At 40.2% G+C, this 14,695-nt stretch overlaps 1 protein-coding gene and 1 long non-coding RNA gene across 2 annotated transcripts in view; one reads left to right on the top strand and one right to left on the bottom strand.

The window, feature by feature from the left end:
• LOC144539484 (uncharacterized) overlaps nucleotides 1-2,740 on the bottom strand; it is a 14,340-nt gene extending 11,600 nt beyond the window's left edge. The window contains exons 1-2 of the long non-coding RNA XR_013504984.1: nucleotides 2,618-2,740; nucleotides 1,597-1,681 (exon numbers count right to left, since the gene is read on the bottom strand). This is a non-coding gene — a long non-coding RNA (uncharacterized LOC144539484). The remainder of the gene's footprint in view (nucleotides 1-1,596; nucleotides 1,682-2,617) is intronic.
• xpo6 (exportin 6) overlaps nucleotides 1-14,695 on the top strand; it is a 21,384-nt gene extending 6,689 nt beyond the window's left edge. Inside the window, exons 7-24 of the mRNA XM_071899914.2 lie at nucleotides 148-682; nucleotides 1,777-1,903; nucleotides 2,025-2,134; nucleotides 2,351-2,459; nucleotides 2,661-2,753; nucleotides 4,601-4,670; nucleotides 4,806-4,965; nucleotides 5,615-5,707; nucleotides 6,307-6,451; nucleotides 8,328-8,474; nucleotides 9,138-9,327; nucleotides 9,494-9,649; nucleotides 10,544-10,658; nucleotides 11,301-11,472; nucleotides 11,778-11,939; nucleotides 12,251-12,349; nucleotides 12,757-12,987; nucleotides 13,590-14,695. Of these exons, the coding sequence (XP_071756015.1) occupies nucleotides 148-682; nucleotides 1,777-1,903; nucleotides 2,025-2,134; nucleotides 2,351-2,459; nucleotides 2,661-2,753; nucleotides 4,601-4,670; nucleotides 4,806-4,965; nucleotides 5,615-5,707; nucleotides 6,307-6,451; nucleotides 8,328-8,474; nucleotides 9,138-9,327; nucleotides 9,494-9,649; nucleotides 10,544-10,658; nucleotides 11,301-11,472; nucleotides 11,778-11,939; nucleotides 12,251-12,349; nucleotides 12,757-12,987; nucleotides 13,590-13,691 (2,816 nt within the window). The 3' untranslated portion in view covers nucleotides 13,692-14,695. The remainder of the gene's footprint in view (nucleotides 1-147; nucleotides 683-1,776; nucleotides 1,904-2,024; nucleotides 2,135-2,350; nucleotides 2,460-2,660; nucleotides 2,754-4,600; nucleotides 4,671-4,805; nucleotides 4,966-5,614; nucleotides 5,708-6,306; nucleotides 6,452-8,327; nucleotides 8,475-9,137; nucleotides 9,328-9,493; nucleotides 9,650-10,543; nucleotides 10,659-11,300; nucleotides 11,473-11,777; nucleotides 11,940-12,250; nucleotides 12,350-12,756; nucleotides 12,988-13,589) is intronic.

The following is a 14,695-nucleotide window of genomic DNA, read 5'->3' as shown; positions in this document are numbered from 1 at the left end:
CACTTCAACGAATCACTAATACTGTGGTTGTTATGACGGAACAATTGTTGCTGGTCACAACATCCTAACATTACTACAGTATGCATGTTGTGGAGAGGTTTGTATTACAGCGTTAACCGGGCCGTTTCTTTGTCTCCTCTCTATCAGTGGAGTTGCTGGGCAGTCTATTTCAGGGCAGCCAGTACTCCAAGCTGCTGTGCCAGCCCATGGCAGCATTGGACAATGAGAGTCAGCAACTGTGTTGTCTCGTCTTGGAGTGTCTGGCCCACCTGTTCAGCTGGATCCCGCTGTCCACAAGCATCACACCCACCCTGCTGGCATCTATTTTCCATTTTGCTCGTTTTGGGTGTGACCTCCGGACAAAGGCCAAGACTGGATCCTTCATCTCCTCTTCCACCTCCTCCTCTTCTAATGGCCAGCTGAATCCTGGGACATTGGCACCAACGTCAAACGGAGGAGGGCGAACCTTACAACAGAGTGAGGGGAATAAGGTGGATCGGGCCCGTCTTGGGGTCATGGCCATGACCTGTGTCAATGAACTGGTGTCAAAGAACTGTGTGCCATTGGATTTTGAGGAGTACCTGCTGCGCATGTTCCAGCAGACCTTCTTTCTTCTGCAGAGGCTGACACGAGAGAATAATGCGCACACGGTCAAGAGTCGATTACAGGAACTTGATGAGAGGTATGGCTCAGTTTCTATATTGCCACTGGCTATATTTATTTTTTTTACACCAACGGCCAGACTACACCAGAAGTGACTCAGCTGCGTTTTTTAGTCGTCCGTCTCTCAGAACAGAAACGCTCTTGTTTTAATCAATGCTGTTGTCTACACTGGCTCCGTATAGTCATGTGCTTTAGCTCTGCTCCATCTTTTTACGCTTCAGGTCAACTTTTTCTGCCTGCATGATTTAAAACCCTTTGCATAGACTTTTAAACCATTTAAATACCTGTATTTTGGTGTATTTTTTCTATTAACCAGACAATAGCTGAGAACGATCCACTCTCTTCATGGTCACCTTCTGAAAAATGGTTTCTTTTCCATAGTCCCATTTGGTTTCAATTATACATATTCATCATAGACCGATGAGTGAACATACCTATTTATGTTTGTATCTATTTTAACTTTTTTCTTATACAGAGCAAACTATAAAAAAAAATCACTGAAAAAGTGATGACCCTATCCCTAAGTAAAATAAATCACTTTGTAAATGGTAGACTATGCAACTCTATGTGAGAGCACTGTTGTTTTTAGCCCCGCGACAGCAGGGGCTCTATGGAGGGTATTGTCGGTCGTTCGGTCGCTCTGTTCATCACTGTATGGGTCACGTGGCCCGCAGGGAGTTAGACTGCAGACTCTGAAGCGGGAGACCCGAGTTTGATTCCCGACAGACGCTTCCTCGAAATTTCACAAAAAAGAACGTTGTGGGGCTGTTGGACTCTTAGTCTTGTTGTTGCATGCTGGAGAAACTTTGTCTCATTCATGGTTTCCAAACCTTGCCTTCAAGTTTCAGTATTCAATGACTTTAGTGTTGACAACATATAACATACATACATCAATAATTGGTAGGAAAAAACGTGCAAAATAGGCGTACTTACCCATATCAGAGATGTTTCATTTTCTGCATGTGTACTGTATATCGAGGCTGTGCTTGATGCTGTTGAATGTGCAGCTAAAACGCATCTAAAATGGACACAAACAAAACTTTGCCTGGGTTACTTAAATCTGTTGGTGTTTCCAAAGTCATTTGATGTCTAATTTTCTCTTTCCACCTACAGTTACTTGGAAAAGTTCACAGATTTCCTGCGCCTGTTTGTTAGTGTTCACCTGAGGCGGATCGAGTCCAGTCCTCAATTTCCAATTGTAGAGTTTCTAGCCCTGCTTTTCAAGTACACCTTCAACCAGGTAAAAACCTAAATTACTGAATCCATACTGCTAAACACTCATTCATTGTTGTAATACACCACAGGGTTGCCACAAATTATGGTTTCTGACAAGTTGGACTGACTTCTACTTGGTTTTTCAGCCAAACCATGAAGGCTACTTTGCCTGTTTGGATATATGGAGTGTGTTTTTGGATTTTCTAACAACCAAAATCAAAAGCAGACTAGCAGACCGAGAAAGTGTTCTCAATAGGTAAGTCGCTCAAACATGTATTTATTCCCTGTAACTTTAATGCTTTTCTGTGGCACTCAATGAATTAAAAATGAATAAAAAATCCCAAACTAATGCAGTTTAAAATATGGAAAGTCAAGTGTGAAAATGTTCTAACTGACTGTATTTTTGTCCATTTGTCATTGTTTCATGTATAAAATGTCCTTTTAAAATGAATTGGTTTGTATGGTTGGACAGGTACAAAGATGCCTTAGTGCTTCTGTTGAGGGAAGTTCTGAACCGAATACAGTTTCGATACAATCAGGCCCAGTTAGAGGAACTGGATGATGAGACTCTGGATGATGATGTAAGAATAATTAACTCATACTTCAGTCCTGAACACCTCTTCACATCATGTTTACTGTGCATCTGTCCTAGCCTGGTATATAACAGAAGTATTTTATATTAATAGTATATTAACCTCTTGAAGACGTGCACACATTGCCAAAGAATATATCACCTCACCTCAATCAATTTCTGGATCTTCTCTCCCATTTGGTCACCATAGCAACAGACTGAGTGGCAAAGGTATCTGCGTCAGAGTCTGGAGGTGGTTGCCAAGGTGATGGAGCTGCTCCCATCCCATGCATTCTCTACTTTGGTAAGAGATCATTTTTGGTGTCACCTTGGTCATCTTGACATTTCACAAGGTTTTTAAAAAGGCTCTTAAAATCAGTTTCAGTTTATGCAACCTAGGTAATGAGAATTCTGATGTCAATGTTAATTGTGTCACTGCTAATCAAATTTGTTCATGATTCTCAATTCAAATTTTTTGAATTTGAATAAAACATGATTGCCCCCACAAGATAGTTTTTCACCAATTTGGTATCTTTAGAGCTTCATTAGTATACTGTGTGCACTATAATGTGAATTTTCAAAATGTAAGGCTTTAAAAAATTTAAAAATCTGAAAGCACCTTTTCACATCTTTAATTCACTTTCACAGAAAAATATAAAGCTGAACAAGTTATTGAACACCATCTGTTGGTGTTTTTCTTGAATACTGTTTCTTTTAGGAACAAGTGATTGGTGTTGAGTTTTAGTTTTGTAAATGTGGAATAGACAAGATAGATGAGTGCAGAAAATGTGTCAGTCAACTACAGTGACATCGTGCCCCGAGTTAGACGTAGCAATGGCAGGGCACTATGTGAGCAAGACAGCTTGAAACACTAACTGGAAGAGAAGGTTATTATTGCTTCACCAAAATAGCAATTTGGTTAGACTAGAACATGATATTTTTGTTGTTTGCTAATGATAGCATCATAGAAACAATTTTTGGCTAGCTGTGGCTGGCAACCGGACTTAGCTGTTTGTTACAGCCTAAGCACTTGTGACACTTGTCTTGAAAGGTGCTATACAAATACAGTTTTACTTTTACTTACTTAAGCAAACAAGGTGAATGTGTGAAATTAAGTGATTGTTTTCAAATGCTATCCTATAGGGTTGGGTTCAGTTCACTTCAAGGATTTTCTTAAAAATTCCAAATTCTGAAACACTGATGCTCTAATTGCAATTCTATATTCTGGATACACTGGATATCCAGATACATCACTTCTACCATGAGTTGTTCACTCAGCTTCAATGCTTTCTACCCTCCAAATGTCACATTTAAAAAAATCCAGACAGTCGATTCAGAACAAAATAGTGGGTAGGGCAATGTACTCACGTTCACAGTATACAGTTTTACACATCTGACAACTAAAAAGTTGCTGTCTAGCACAACTGTCTGACATCTTTACAAACACATGGGCAGTGTGTGAAGTCTGGAATTATAAGTTTCACTTTCGTTTTTGCAACGAGAGTCTCTGTCGACCTGGATGAGATACAACAGGAAACCAAACTTCTTTCTTCTTCTTACTGCACCAGCACCGCACTAAACCCAAGTCAAACAAAATATAGAGATAGGAGTGTCTGGTGCATGACTCCAAGTCTCCTAACATCAATATGGTGATCAGATTCGGGGGCAATTACCTTTTTTAAAAATAAACAAAAAGTCAATTATCAACTGTTGTGGAAAACACTGTCTTGTGAGAGGAAGCCTCAGGGAGAGGATTTGATTTTAGCCATAAAAAGCAGCTTTGACGTAAACAGCGTAACAAGCTAGAACAGAACACACAGCAGGAGAGGGTTGCCATGCTCACTAAAGAAGTTACTCCAAAAAACGGGCACCAAGACAATTATTTGTAGCTGCATCAGCATGCCCATATTTAATTTCCAGGTCACACAATTTCATTCCAAAATGGTTGTACTTTAAAGCCCTGTTTTGGCATGAGATAGGCATCATATCCTCCTAACAAGAATTGAGAAGTGTGGACTATCGTTCACACTTTTAATTTACATTTTGAATTTATTGAATTGAAAGTGAATTCTGTTCATGTGATTGTGCATTTTAACTCCATGTTGTTCAGTGCTGGGTGATGACTCCTTACTTATCTTCCTCTTTGTTCAGTTTCCAGTCCTTCAGGAAAATTTGGATGTATACCTGGGTTTGCAGCAGTTTATCGTCACCACTGGCACAAGTAAGTAACAGTTCTGTTGAGCTTTTGTGTCTTTATCTCATCTTTTCTCTTTTGTTTTGAGGTGTAGTCAAGTTGAACGATGCTTACCCATAGATGAAAACGTTAGGATAAGCTGACTTGGTGTCACCCCTTCAGGTCGGAGGCTCAATATCACTGCAGAGAATGATTGCCGTCGACTGCACTGTTCTCTGAGGGACCTCAGCTCCCTACTTCAAGCTGTTGGACGCTTGGCTGAGTATTTCATCGGGGAGGTTTTTGCTGCACGTTTCAATGATGCCCTGGCAGTGGTGGAGAGGTTAGTGCTCTGCTACCCTTCCATAACATCTTATTTCCTTTGACGTTTTTAGATATAACATGAATTTTACTAAGTGTCACCGTTTTAAAAAAAAAAAAAACTGAAAAAAAAAACGGTGAATGTATTCTGGCAAACGGTAATGCATAAATACAGTAGTTTTTACTGAACCACATGTTTTCATGTCATGGTTTCTGTCATCAACTCATAAAAAACACACTTAGAAAAAAGTAAAATTCATTTTTACACAGATTATGTTTGGGGGGGCGGATATTGTTATTTTGTTAATAATTAAAAATAAAAATTCAGGGTTACACATTGACTATTGTGTGCCTACTAATCATCAACCAGTCATGGCTGAAAACATCCAACTGGTCGATAATTGAGTGTTTTGCCATTTTGTTTTGATTCAATATTTCTGTGTGATTTCTGGGAGTATGAATGTACCCTTGACACCTTAAAAGCCCATGAAAATGCTCTGATTTGATGAAAGTATGCCACTTTTTTTCTGGAAAGCATCTCCTATGTATATTCATGTAGTATTTACACTGGGGACTGTGAGATTCTTAAAGATCAAATTGTCATTTGCAGCCCATCTCACTCTTGGTGAGAGGCAAAATGCCTTAACTGACCAAAGTGTTTGTTTTTCTAGGTTGGTTGAGGTCACTTGCTACGGCTCTCAGATCAGCCTTTACGACCTAGAGACCGCTGTGCCTTCTGTTCTCAAGCCAGACCTCATTGATGTGTGAGTATCAGACGGTTAAAGGAAAACTATGCCCTGAAATGGAATTCACAGTATTTATGAATATGAACAGTTCTTTCTGAAAGCCGGAATCCAAAGAACCAAGACTCTAATCTGTTCTGTCATCAGACCAAACACTCCTTGGAGCGTCATTGACAGAGAATGAGGAACTGACTTTGTGAACTGTTAGAATGTTTGCATGAATGTTGACACGCACATGAGCTTTATTTCATAGCAGAAATAAAATGCCACCGAAAAAACGTCCTGGCTATTTGTACAGTGTCCACAAGTTGCCTCCCGTTCCTTGTCAACATGGCAGCTTCAGAAAGTCACTTGATAACGTTACAGAATAGTCGAGTTCCACCTTTGGGAGGGAAAATCCAGCCTAACTTTCCCAAGATTATCTTCCCATTTCAGTATTCGTTTTGGTTTGTAATTTATGACACATTAAAAGGTACTATAAATATTTAACACGTATCACAAGGACCATTTTAGATGCAATTTTGGAAGAAATTTGGCTTCACTATACGATGAAAAACAAGTATGTTGTTTTGTCGGATTCATTGCAATATGTTTTTTGTGTGTGTGTGTGTTGGTTCCAGCCATGCCCAGGCCCTTGCTGCTTTGCAGGCCTACTCTCATTGGCTTGCACAGTTCTACAGTGAGGTCCACAGGCAAAACCAGAGCCGATTCATCAACCTCATCACATCTGCAGTAGATGCAAGTAGCCCCCTCATCACTGCTAAGGTAGACTCCCTCACACTTCCTTTGCCACACACTCAAATATTAAGTCTCAGTTTGGAGCTTCATAAATTAATAAGTCTGTGATTGATTGATTTGATATATGCATTGTTCTATAAATATTAATGCACTGAATTGTCTCTAAGTCAATTAATTAGAAATCAATCAATCTCAAGTAACTATGGTCCCATTACTCTGCGGTCCAATTGAACTTTAAGGACTTTGCAAATTCCTTTAACAGTTTAACTTGTTAGTGTTTTGCATTTGTCCTCTGTTGTAACATCATGATTTAATAATGGTGAGTTAAAAGTGAAATAGTCTTAAAATTAACAGAACAAGATGGCACTTGATAACGTTCACAAAAAAATGGTCAGTTAATCATTACCTCTGCCAAGGAGGTAATGTTTTCACCTGCGTCTGTGTGTCTGTCCGTCTGTTAGCAGGATATCTCAAAAAGTTGGGCACGGATTTGCACAAAACTTGGTGTGAAGGTTGGTTATGGGCCAAGGAAGAACTGATTAACTTTTCATGTCGATTGGCCAAAAGGGGGTGTGGTGGTGGGCGCGGCATATCACCAAAAGGTGCATAACTGCCTTATGGGGTGTTGTCGGCCTTGGCGGAGGTCTGTGCTCTACTGAGTACATTTTCTAGTTACTAGTTATTTTACTAGTTACTTGTTTTTTAAAGTGCTGGAAAAGTGGATGTGAATAGGCTTTTATTTTGCCTGATGTTAAAGCTGAGTGACAACTGCAGTAGTAACAGAGGCCAAAGCCACAGTAGCTGGTTCGTTACTATATATACATCTGTTGAGTGATCATAATGCTTCCCTCATAGTTTACAATTATTTTGATATTTAAAACACGTTCCACAGAATCCTTTCTTGTTTAAGACATCAGTCAATAGCAAATGATGTCACATTGGTGGATATTATTGAAAATGACGATCTGTATTATTCAATGATGTAAGAATTTAAAACAATTAAATAACTACATTTAAAAGAAATAGAAAATAAAATATTTCCAATGCCTAAAACCTGTGGCCCATGTTCAGGATTTGCTTTTTGTTTTTCGCAACATCTCGGTTCGGGATCTACATTTAATCTCATCCTTTGTTTCCTTGTCCTGTCCTTACTGGTCATTGTTCCACCTGGCTGGATGTCAAATCACTAAAATTATGAAATGTGCTTTCTTTAGCATTTGCATTCATTTCTGTATCATTCACATCTTGTGGATAACATTATTATTTCCTAGGTGTACCTGGTATTTTCATTATTACTTGTTTACTACATATTACAAAAGAGATGGGCTTGTAGGATTGGGCCAGAGATGGTGTGAGAGAGATAGCACACATGACAAAGCACAGCTCCTTCAAATAGCTGTGCCAGTCCAAACCTGACTATGCTAAATCACCAAGAGAGTATTATGTTTCAGGGAACTAGAAAAGCAGATAGATATCTTTGTTGTATTGGTCAAAGAAACGTAGATAAAAACATGAAACATGGTACAGGTATTGCAGGTTATTCTGTTGTAGCACTCTGAGGCAACTACTGCAGTGAGGAAAGCTGTGTCTCGTGCATAATGTGTAGACAACAAAATGTGTTCTTGAATAGGAGATAGAATCTCATGCATTATATAAGTCCAGCGACTTAAGGTGGCTTTCAAGGCTTAGCTGCTATTTCAACTTCTAAAGTTATATAAACTAATGCTCATATTCAGCCCCATGTCATTTCAATGATCTGTTGTCTCAAGTGGAGATGCCATTGTTTGACCAAAATTTTCACTTGTCATGGGCAAGCAAATAAGCCTTAATACTGAGCAGGCAATAGAAAGGTATGGCAAAGTTTTTGTGTGTTTAAAGTACTTACATTTTCTCTTGTTTCCAGGTACCTGAAAAGTTGCTGCTGTCAGCATGCCACCTGATGGTTTCCATAACCTCCACAGTGCGGCCTGTGTTCCTGGTCACTCTGCCAGCTGTTCAGAACATCTTCAACCTCATCACAGAGAACCAGACTCGCAGACTCCCTCAAGAGGTTAATGTCCTTTTGCTTTTGTTTTGCATGTGATGTGTGCTGACTCAGAAATTTATATATTTTTCACCAGCTTGTGGTGAAAACAAACAATACTGCAGTCATAGAATTGCGTAACGGCTGTTTCTCAGCAGTTGCACACATTGATAAGACTTTCTTGGATTTTCCCTTTTGAGAAGTAGCTAAGTAGGCGTGCCGGGTGGAGTGTTTGTGGGCGTGTCCACACGCTGATAGGCTGGGGCGGCATCATATTTTTACCAAATGACGTATCTTAGGACAATTGTCCTTGTACACGGCTGCATCTCCAGCTGAACTACAGCTGCCAATTTTAACCACTGGAGGGCGAACTGACCCATGTTTAGTGAGATAAATATGGCACTGGCACATCTGGGCTCAAATGTTGACAGTATGACCGGCGTTGTTGTATTTCATAACTACATAGTGCTAAATACCAGTTTACAACTCAAAAAAGTGTTTTAGTGTGGAGTTACTCTTTGCAAACATATGATAAAGACAGATAGAACCTCATATTTCCAAGATCATAAAATGTCCTCAGTACTCAAGTCATTACTCAACTGCTGTGTGTGTGTGTGTGTGTGTGTGTGTGTGTGTGTGTGTGTGTGTGTGTGTGTGTGTGTGTGTGCGCGTGTGCGTGCACTCTTACAGGCTCACATGTTGGTGTGTAGGGCTTTATCCAACATGCTGCTGCTCCCATGGCCCAACTTACCAGAGAGTGAGCAGCAATGGCAAACACGCTCCAGCAACCATGCCAGCCTGCTGACGGCGCTCACTCGTGACTACCGTATCTTGAGGGGAACGGCGAACCTTCCCCCACGGCGTCCTGACCTGGATGACAGTCAGTATTTCTGTCTTTCTTTTGTTTTTTGTATTTTTCATACTCTTTTTTTCTTGACCTTTTTTCTTTGTTCGTTGTATTACAGTGACACTAATTATAGATTCATTCTTTTCTTTATCACACAGTACAGTAATTATTTTCTCTGCTGCTCTTTTTCCTACTGCAGTGAAAACGGTGCTGCAGCAGACTCTGCCTGTGCTCAGAGACATGGTGGACAGCATCTCCGGGGAATCCACCAAATCACGTCAGATCTGTTACCAGAGTCTTCAGGAGTCTGTCCAAGTGTCCCTCAGCCTTTTCCCGGTGTTTATCCAGCAGCCAGGTCAGAGGAGGCTAATCTCATACCTGCATACCTGGCTTTACATCTAGCATTTCTGTGAAAAATTTGATCACAATATAAAAATGATGCAGTGCGCACTGCTCCACATCTTGATTCAATCTGAGCAGATTCTGTTTACCACAAGGTAGTGACGGGGCAGTGGGATCTGTACTGACAACTGCCATTTATCCATGCAGCCAGTTTGTGTTGAACAGCATTTAAAAGAATAATGTTTTGGTTTTAGCACATAACTCACAGAGTAAAGACTACAAACAGACCAAACGAGAACAACGCAAAATTAAAAGTATGTCTTAATTAATGGAATCCAAATGCGTCTCCTGTTACCTTAGCTCTGTGTTAGTTACTGTGTTAGTTACTGTTTGTCTTTGTGGCTTCCCTTTTACAGTCTCCCTATTCTGCTTATTGTTAGCCCAGCTTTACATTGCTATAGTAAGCGATAATACGTGTAGATTTTACATGTACAAGTTTACTTGTAATGAGAGTCTTATTGATTACATAATAGTCTGTCAGGAAGTTTTAAGATGAATAGCCATGTTATATCCCCACTGCAGTACAAATCACATAGAATGGTCAAAATGCTTCCAGAGATCAGCTGTGGCTTACAGCACTGAATGAAATGTAAAATACACCACATTCGGTATTTATTACAATAGGATATAGCTGCAAACTTCCCGTCAGCCACCTCCACCTTGGAACCTTCCACATTTATCCTGAGGTTATCCCGATATATCTAGCGGTGTAATTTTGCCACCGTACATTTTCACAATCTTCAAGACCTCAACAAAACTTTGTCATGGAAAAAATGGAGACTCAAAAATTTCAGAAAGAGATTGGTAAAACGGACCAACTACATGAATGGTCCCTTGTCTTCCTCAGATGTGACGGACGAGATGTTGGCCTTCTTCCTGACGCTGTTCCAAGCCTTGCGAGTCCAGATGGGCGTTCCCTTCACAGGACAGATCATCCACACTTTCCTCAGCATGTTCACCAGGTAAAGAAACCGTCATTGCTACTCACCTACACATTTTGACAAACACATCCTACCCACACCATTAAGTCACACCCTCTCTCAAACCTCAGCTTCGGTATGATTGATTATGCTATTCTAATTGATATATTAAGGAATGAGTCAGTATCTCTGGGACTGTCTTGGACTGGTTCCCATCGTACCTGTCGAACCGGATTATGTCTCCTCTGCGTCTTTAATGAAGTGTGGTGTGCCTCGAGGCTCACTTCTTTGGCTGACACTCTTTTCTACCCCTTAGCCATCTGATCCATTGCCATAGCATCTGAACACACTCTAGATGAAATCACCTGTCTCTTGCTTCTTTATCTCCTTACAGCCAGCCTGTATCTCAGGTTTAAGGAGTTGTCTTAGATTCATGTTTAAACCCTGAGCAAAATGATAAAAAGCTTTTATTAACTTCAGAACATTACAAAGACTAGCTTGCATTTATTTAACAATACTGAGACTTTACACATGCTTTTATATCACCTCACCTTGATTTGCAACATCCTGTATAAATAAAGCTTATTAGCTCTTATTAAGGTTGGAATGGCATGGGACCAACAATACCAAAATGCTGGTATCATCCTTTACGCAACTGTCTGTTGTCACTTGTGTATTTCACAGGGAACAGCTGGCGGCCAGTATTTTGCAAGAGGGCTGTGCAGGGTGCAGAGTGGTACAGAAGTTCCTGAAAATCCTGCAGGTGGTGGTGCAAGAGCCTGGTCAAGCTTTTAAACCCTTCCTACCTAGCATCCTCTCTCTCTGCATGGAGCAGGTCTACCCCATTGTGGCAGAGGTCTGTTGGTGCTCGCCTATAATTTAATTTTATTATTCAGTCACCACACCACAAATTAACATTTGGTGTCAGAGCTATACTTAAAGCAAAGAAAAAAGCAGGACTTTGACAGCAAAATTGTTGTTCTTCTATTCATTTCTAAAAATTCTAAAAAATTAATTTCTGAAGCATGAGAAATGATCCTGCCTACTATTAAACCTGAATGTTGTTAAATATTCTGGACATGAAGATTGTCAGGTACAGAATGATGAGATCCATAGACTGTCAGGGTAACAGATGGTCTTTGTTTCTCCTGTCTATGATAGCGGTCTTCTCCAGACGTCAAGGCAGAGATGTTTGAGTTACTTTACCAAATACTCCACCAAAACTGGAGGTACTTCTTCAAAACTTCAGTCTTGGCAAGTGTCCAGAGAGGAGCCGCTGAAGATACCATGGAAAATGAGGCCCAGTTCACAGCTGCCATGCAGGTGTGTGTGTGTGTGTGTGTGTGCCTACACTTGTCATCATCCGTCCTCTTTTTGTTAGCACGAGAAAATGTAGAAAACATGACGTTTTTTACTAGATATGGGAAAATGGCTTTACATTCATGATGGATAGAAGGTGGTTAACTTGTGGATGAAGTTTCATAATGATTGGATAATTTGTAATGGATACAGCCAGTTTTCAGAAATGTACTGTATATTCTGTATAATTCATCTTGTCTCAATGTGTAGATAAAGACACTGTTGAATCTAGCTCCACTTGGTTCCCTGACTTTGTACTGAAATGTGTCCAACAGGCTTTTGGACAGTCTTTCCTGCAGCCTGACATCCACATCTTCAAGCAGAACCTCTGCTATCTGGAGTCACTCAACAGCAAGCACAAGTTGTACCACAGGGTAAGTAGAGTTTTTGTCTATGCACAATGTTTGGGTCAGTCCAGTCTCTAGCCCCTATTGGTGTATATCTATCTATGATATGCTCTTGTTAACAGGGTCATCTGTGAAGCGAATCTCACTCTCAAGCTGTCACTAAAAGTAAATGATTGAATTGAGTTTAATTGATGTCAATGATCTCTTGCAGGATGACAGTACTCTTATCCACAGGGCTCATAGTTCATCCCTCAATGCTTTAATAAGCATGAAAACGATGTTAAAGATTCGGCATGGCTTGTGAAAGATTGAAGCAGAGCCTGAGAAACTGTTTCGCGCCACTATAAATGATAACTGCTGGAAACATTGCAAATTGTACTCCACTACATTTCCAGACTCCATGGTCATTCCTCTTTGTTTTTATTCTACTGTAGAAGTTGTTCCGGACCTCCATGTTGTTCCACTTCATCAACGTGCTCCTGCAGGTGCTTCTCCACAAAAGTCATGACCTTCTGCAGGAGGAAATCACCCTAGCTATTTACAACATGGCCTCCGTCGACTTTGATGCCTTCTACTCGGCTTTTATGCCAGAGTTCCTGAACGGCTGCCAGGGTGTGGACGCCAACCAGCGAGCTGTTCTCGCACGCAACTTCAAACTTGAACGGGTAAGAAGTGAAATTTAAAGCCAACAATGATAATTTTCCCCCACACTCTACTGAAAGTGTAACGAACCATGGCCCCAAAACCAAAATACACACTGACCTATGAGTTTTGTGAGCCATTTTACATCTAATAGGAAGCACATTTATTGTATTAGATGGAGATAAGAGATGTGATGGAGATGTGTTAAAACTAGAGTTTTAACAGTTAAATGTACAACAGTCATACTTTCTCAACATATCAGATGAAGTAAGTAAAAAATGTTAAGCTACAGAACAGTGAACACCAAAAACCACGTGGAATCTGTTCCTTTTTAATTCCAATTTAGTCCACATTCGTATGTGGTCCTAGATCCGATACATATCTGATACGCTGGTAGAAAGCAGCTCCACCGGGCCTGTAGAGGAACCACTCAGGTCATTATTACAGTTGATTTGACAATGATATATTCATAGGTGGTTTACCTTTTTATATCATTTCTACCACTAATACAAGTCTGTCTGACCAGTGTGTACCATTGAATGTCCTATGCACTCTGAACAATTTGAACTCATACTTCTTTTGTAACTAATATTCGTGTCCAATTTTTCTCTCCTCCTCTTTCAAGGACTTGCCATCATTCACTCAAAGCGTGCACAGGCTGGTGAATGACCTCCGCTATTACAGACTGTGTAATAGTAGCCTGCCCACAGGCACCGTCAAGCTATAGCACAATGACTGCTTGAACCACTCCACACATCAACTATGATCTTAAAGGATTGCCTGTGCTGACCACTTTGCCCAACACTCCTCCTGCTCCAGGTTCCAGCCTTGCTCCACCTGTTCAGAGTAATGGGAAGGAAAACACAGAGGATAAGTTGTCTGGTTGAGCTGATGGAGGTTGAGGATGCTGCTGATGTTTTTGTTTGATTTCTGCTGTAGAAGGTTGGCGCATAATTTTTTTTTTTTTTAAAGCAGCGCCCTCCTTATCTGTTGCCAATGATAATTTGGCGAGAAGGGTAAACCTGGTCTACAGTTGGCTTTGGCCCAGACTCGGAGCGGTCTGAGCCAGGCCTTCTATCCCACGCCTCTGCAACAAAGCCGGGCCGGGACTGAGCACTTTTCAACTCAATTTGAGTTTTTAAAATGTCTGCTTTTATTCATTTTGCCTTCAGTTTTTTTCATCTCCAAAGGAGACAGACTCTCGACTTAATTTCTTTCATATCATTCCATTCTGAAACAGAAAAAAACATGCTTGATTAATAAAGTGCTTTTTATTAAAACTCGGATATCAGTTAATTTATGATTGTATCAGGGAATGTGCTCTAAATTTTATTTATCACAGCAACTTACAGTATTATTTCTAAGAATAATAGAAATTCAGCATTCTATGTATGTTTAACCCTTAGTTGCATCTTTTTAAACTCCCTGTCAAGCATGCATTTATCCCATGCCTTTTTTCTTTTTTTTCTTTTTTCAAATTGCTAGTTAATTCTTGTGGTCTTGCAGTGCTTTTGTCAGAGAACAGATGGCCAAATGATCAAACCATTTCATTGGTAATGGATAGAATAATGGATAAGGAAGCATAGTTATATGCCTGAAGTTACTAGTTGTTCCTCAAGTTGCTGTATGTTTTATGAAAACCATGAAAAGCAGAAGGTGTTATGTAACCTGGGGCTGGAAATTCATGTGACTCAGTACAACTTAAAGAAATCAAAGAAGTACAAAACTAAA

Source organism: Centroberyx gerrardi, chromosome 7, assembly GCF_048128805.1.
Source record: "Centroberyx gerrardi isolate f3 chromosome 7, fCenGer3.hap1.cur.20231027, whole genome shotgun sequence".
NCBI classification, from domain to species: domain Eukaryota; kingdom Metazoa; phylum Chordata; class Actinopteri; order Beryciformes; family Berycidae; genus Centroberyx; species Centroberyx gerrardi.
This window is presented reverse-complemented; position numbering and strand designations above follow the sequence as displayed.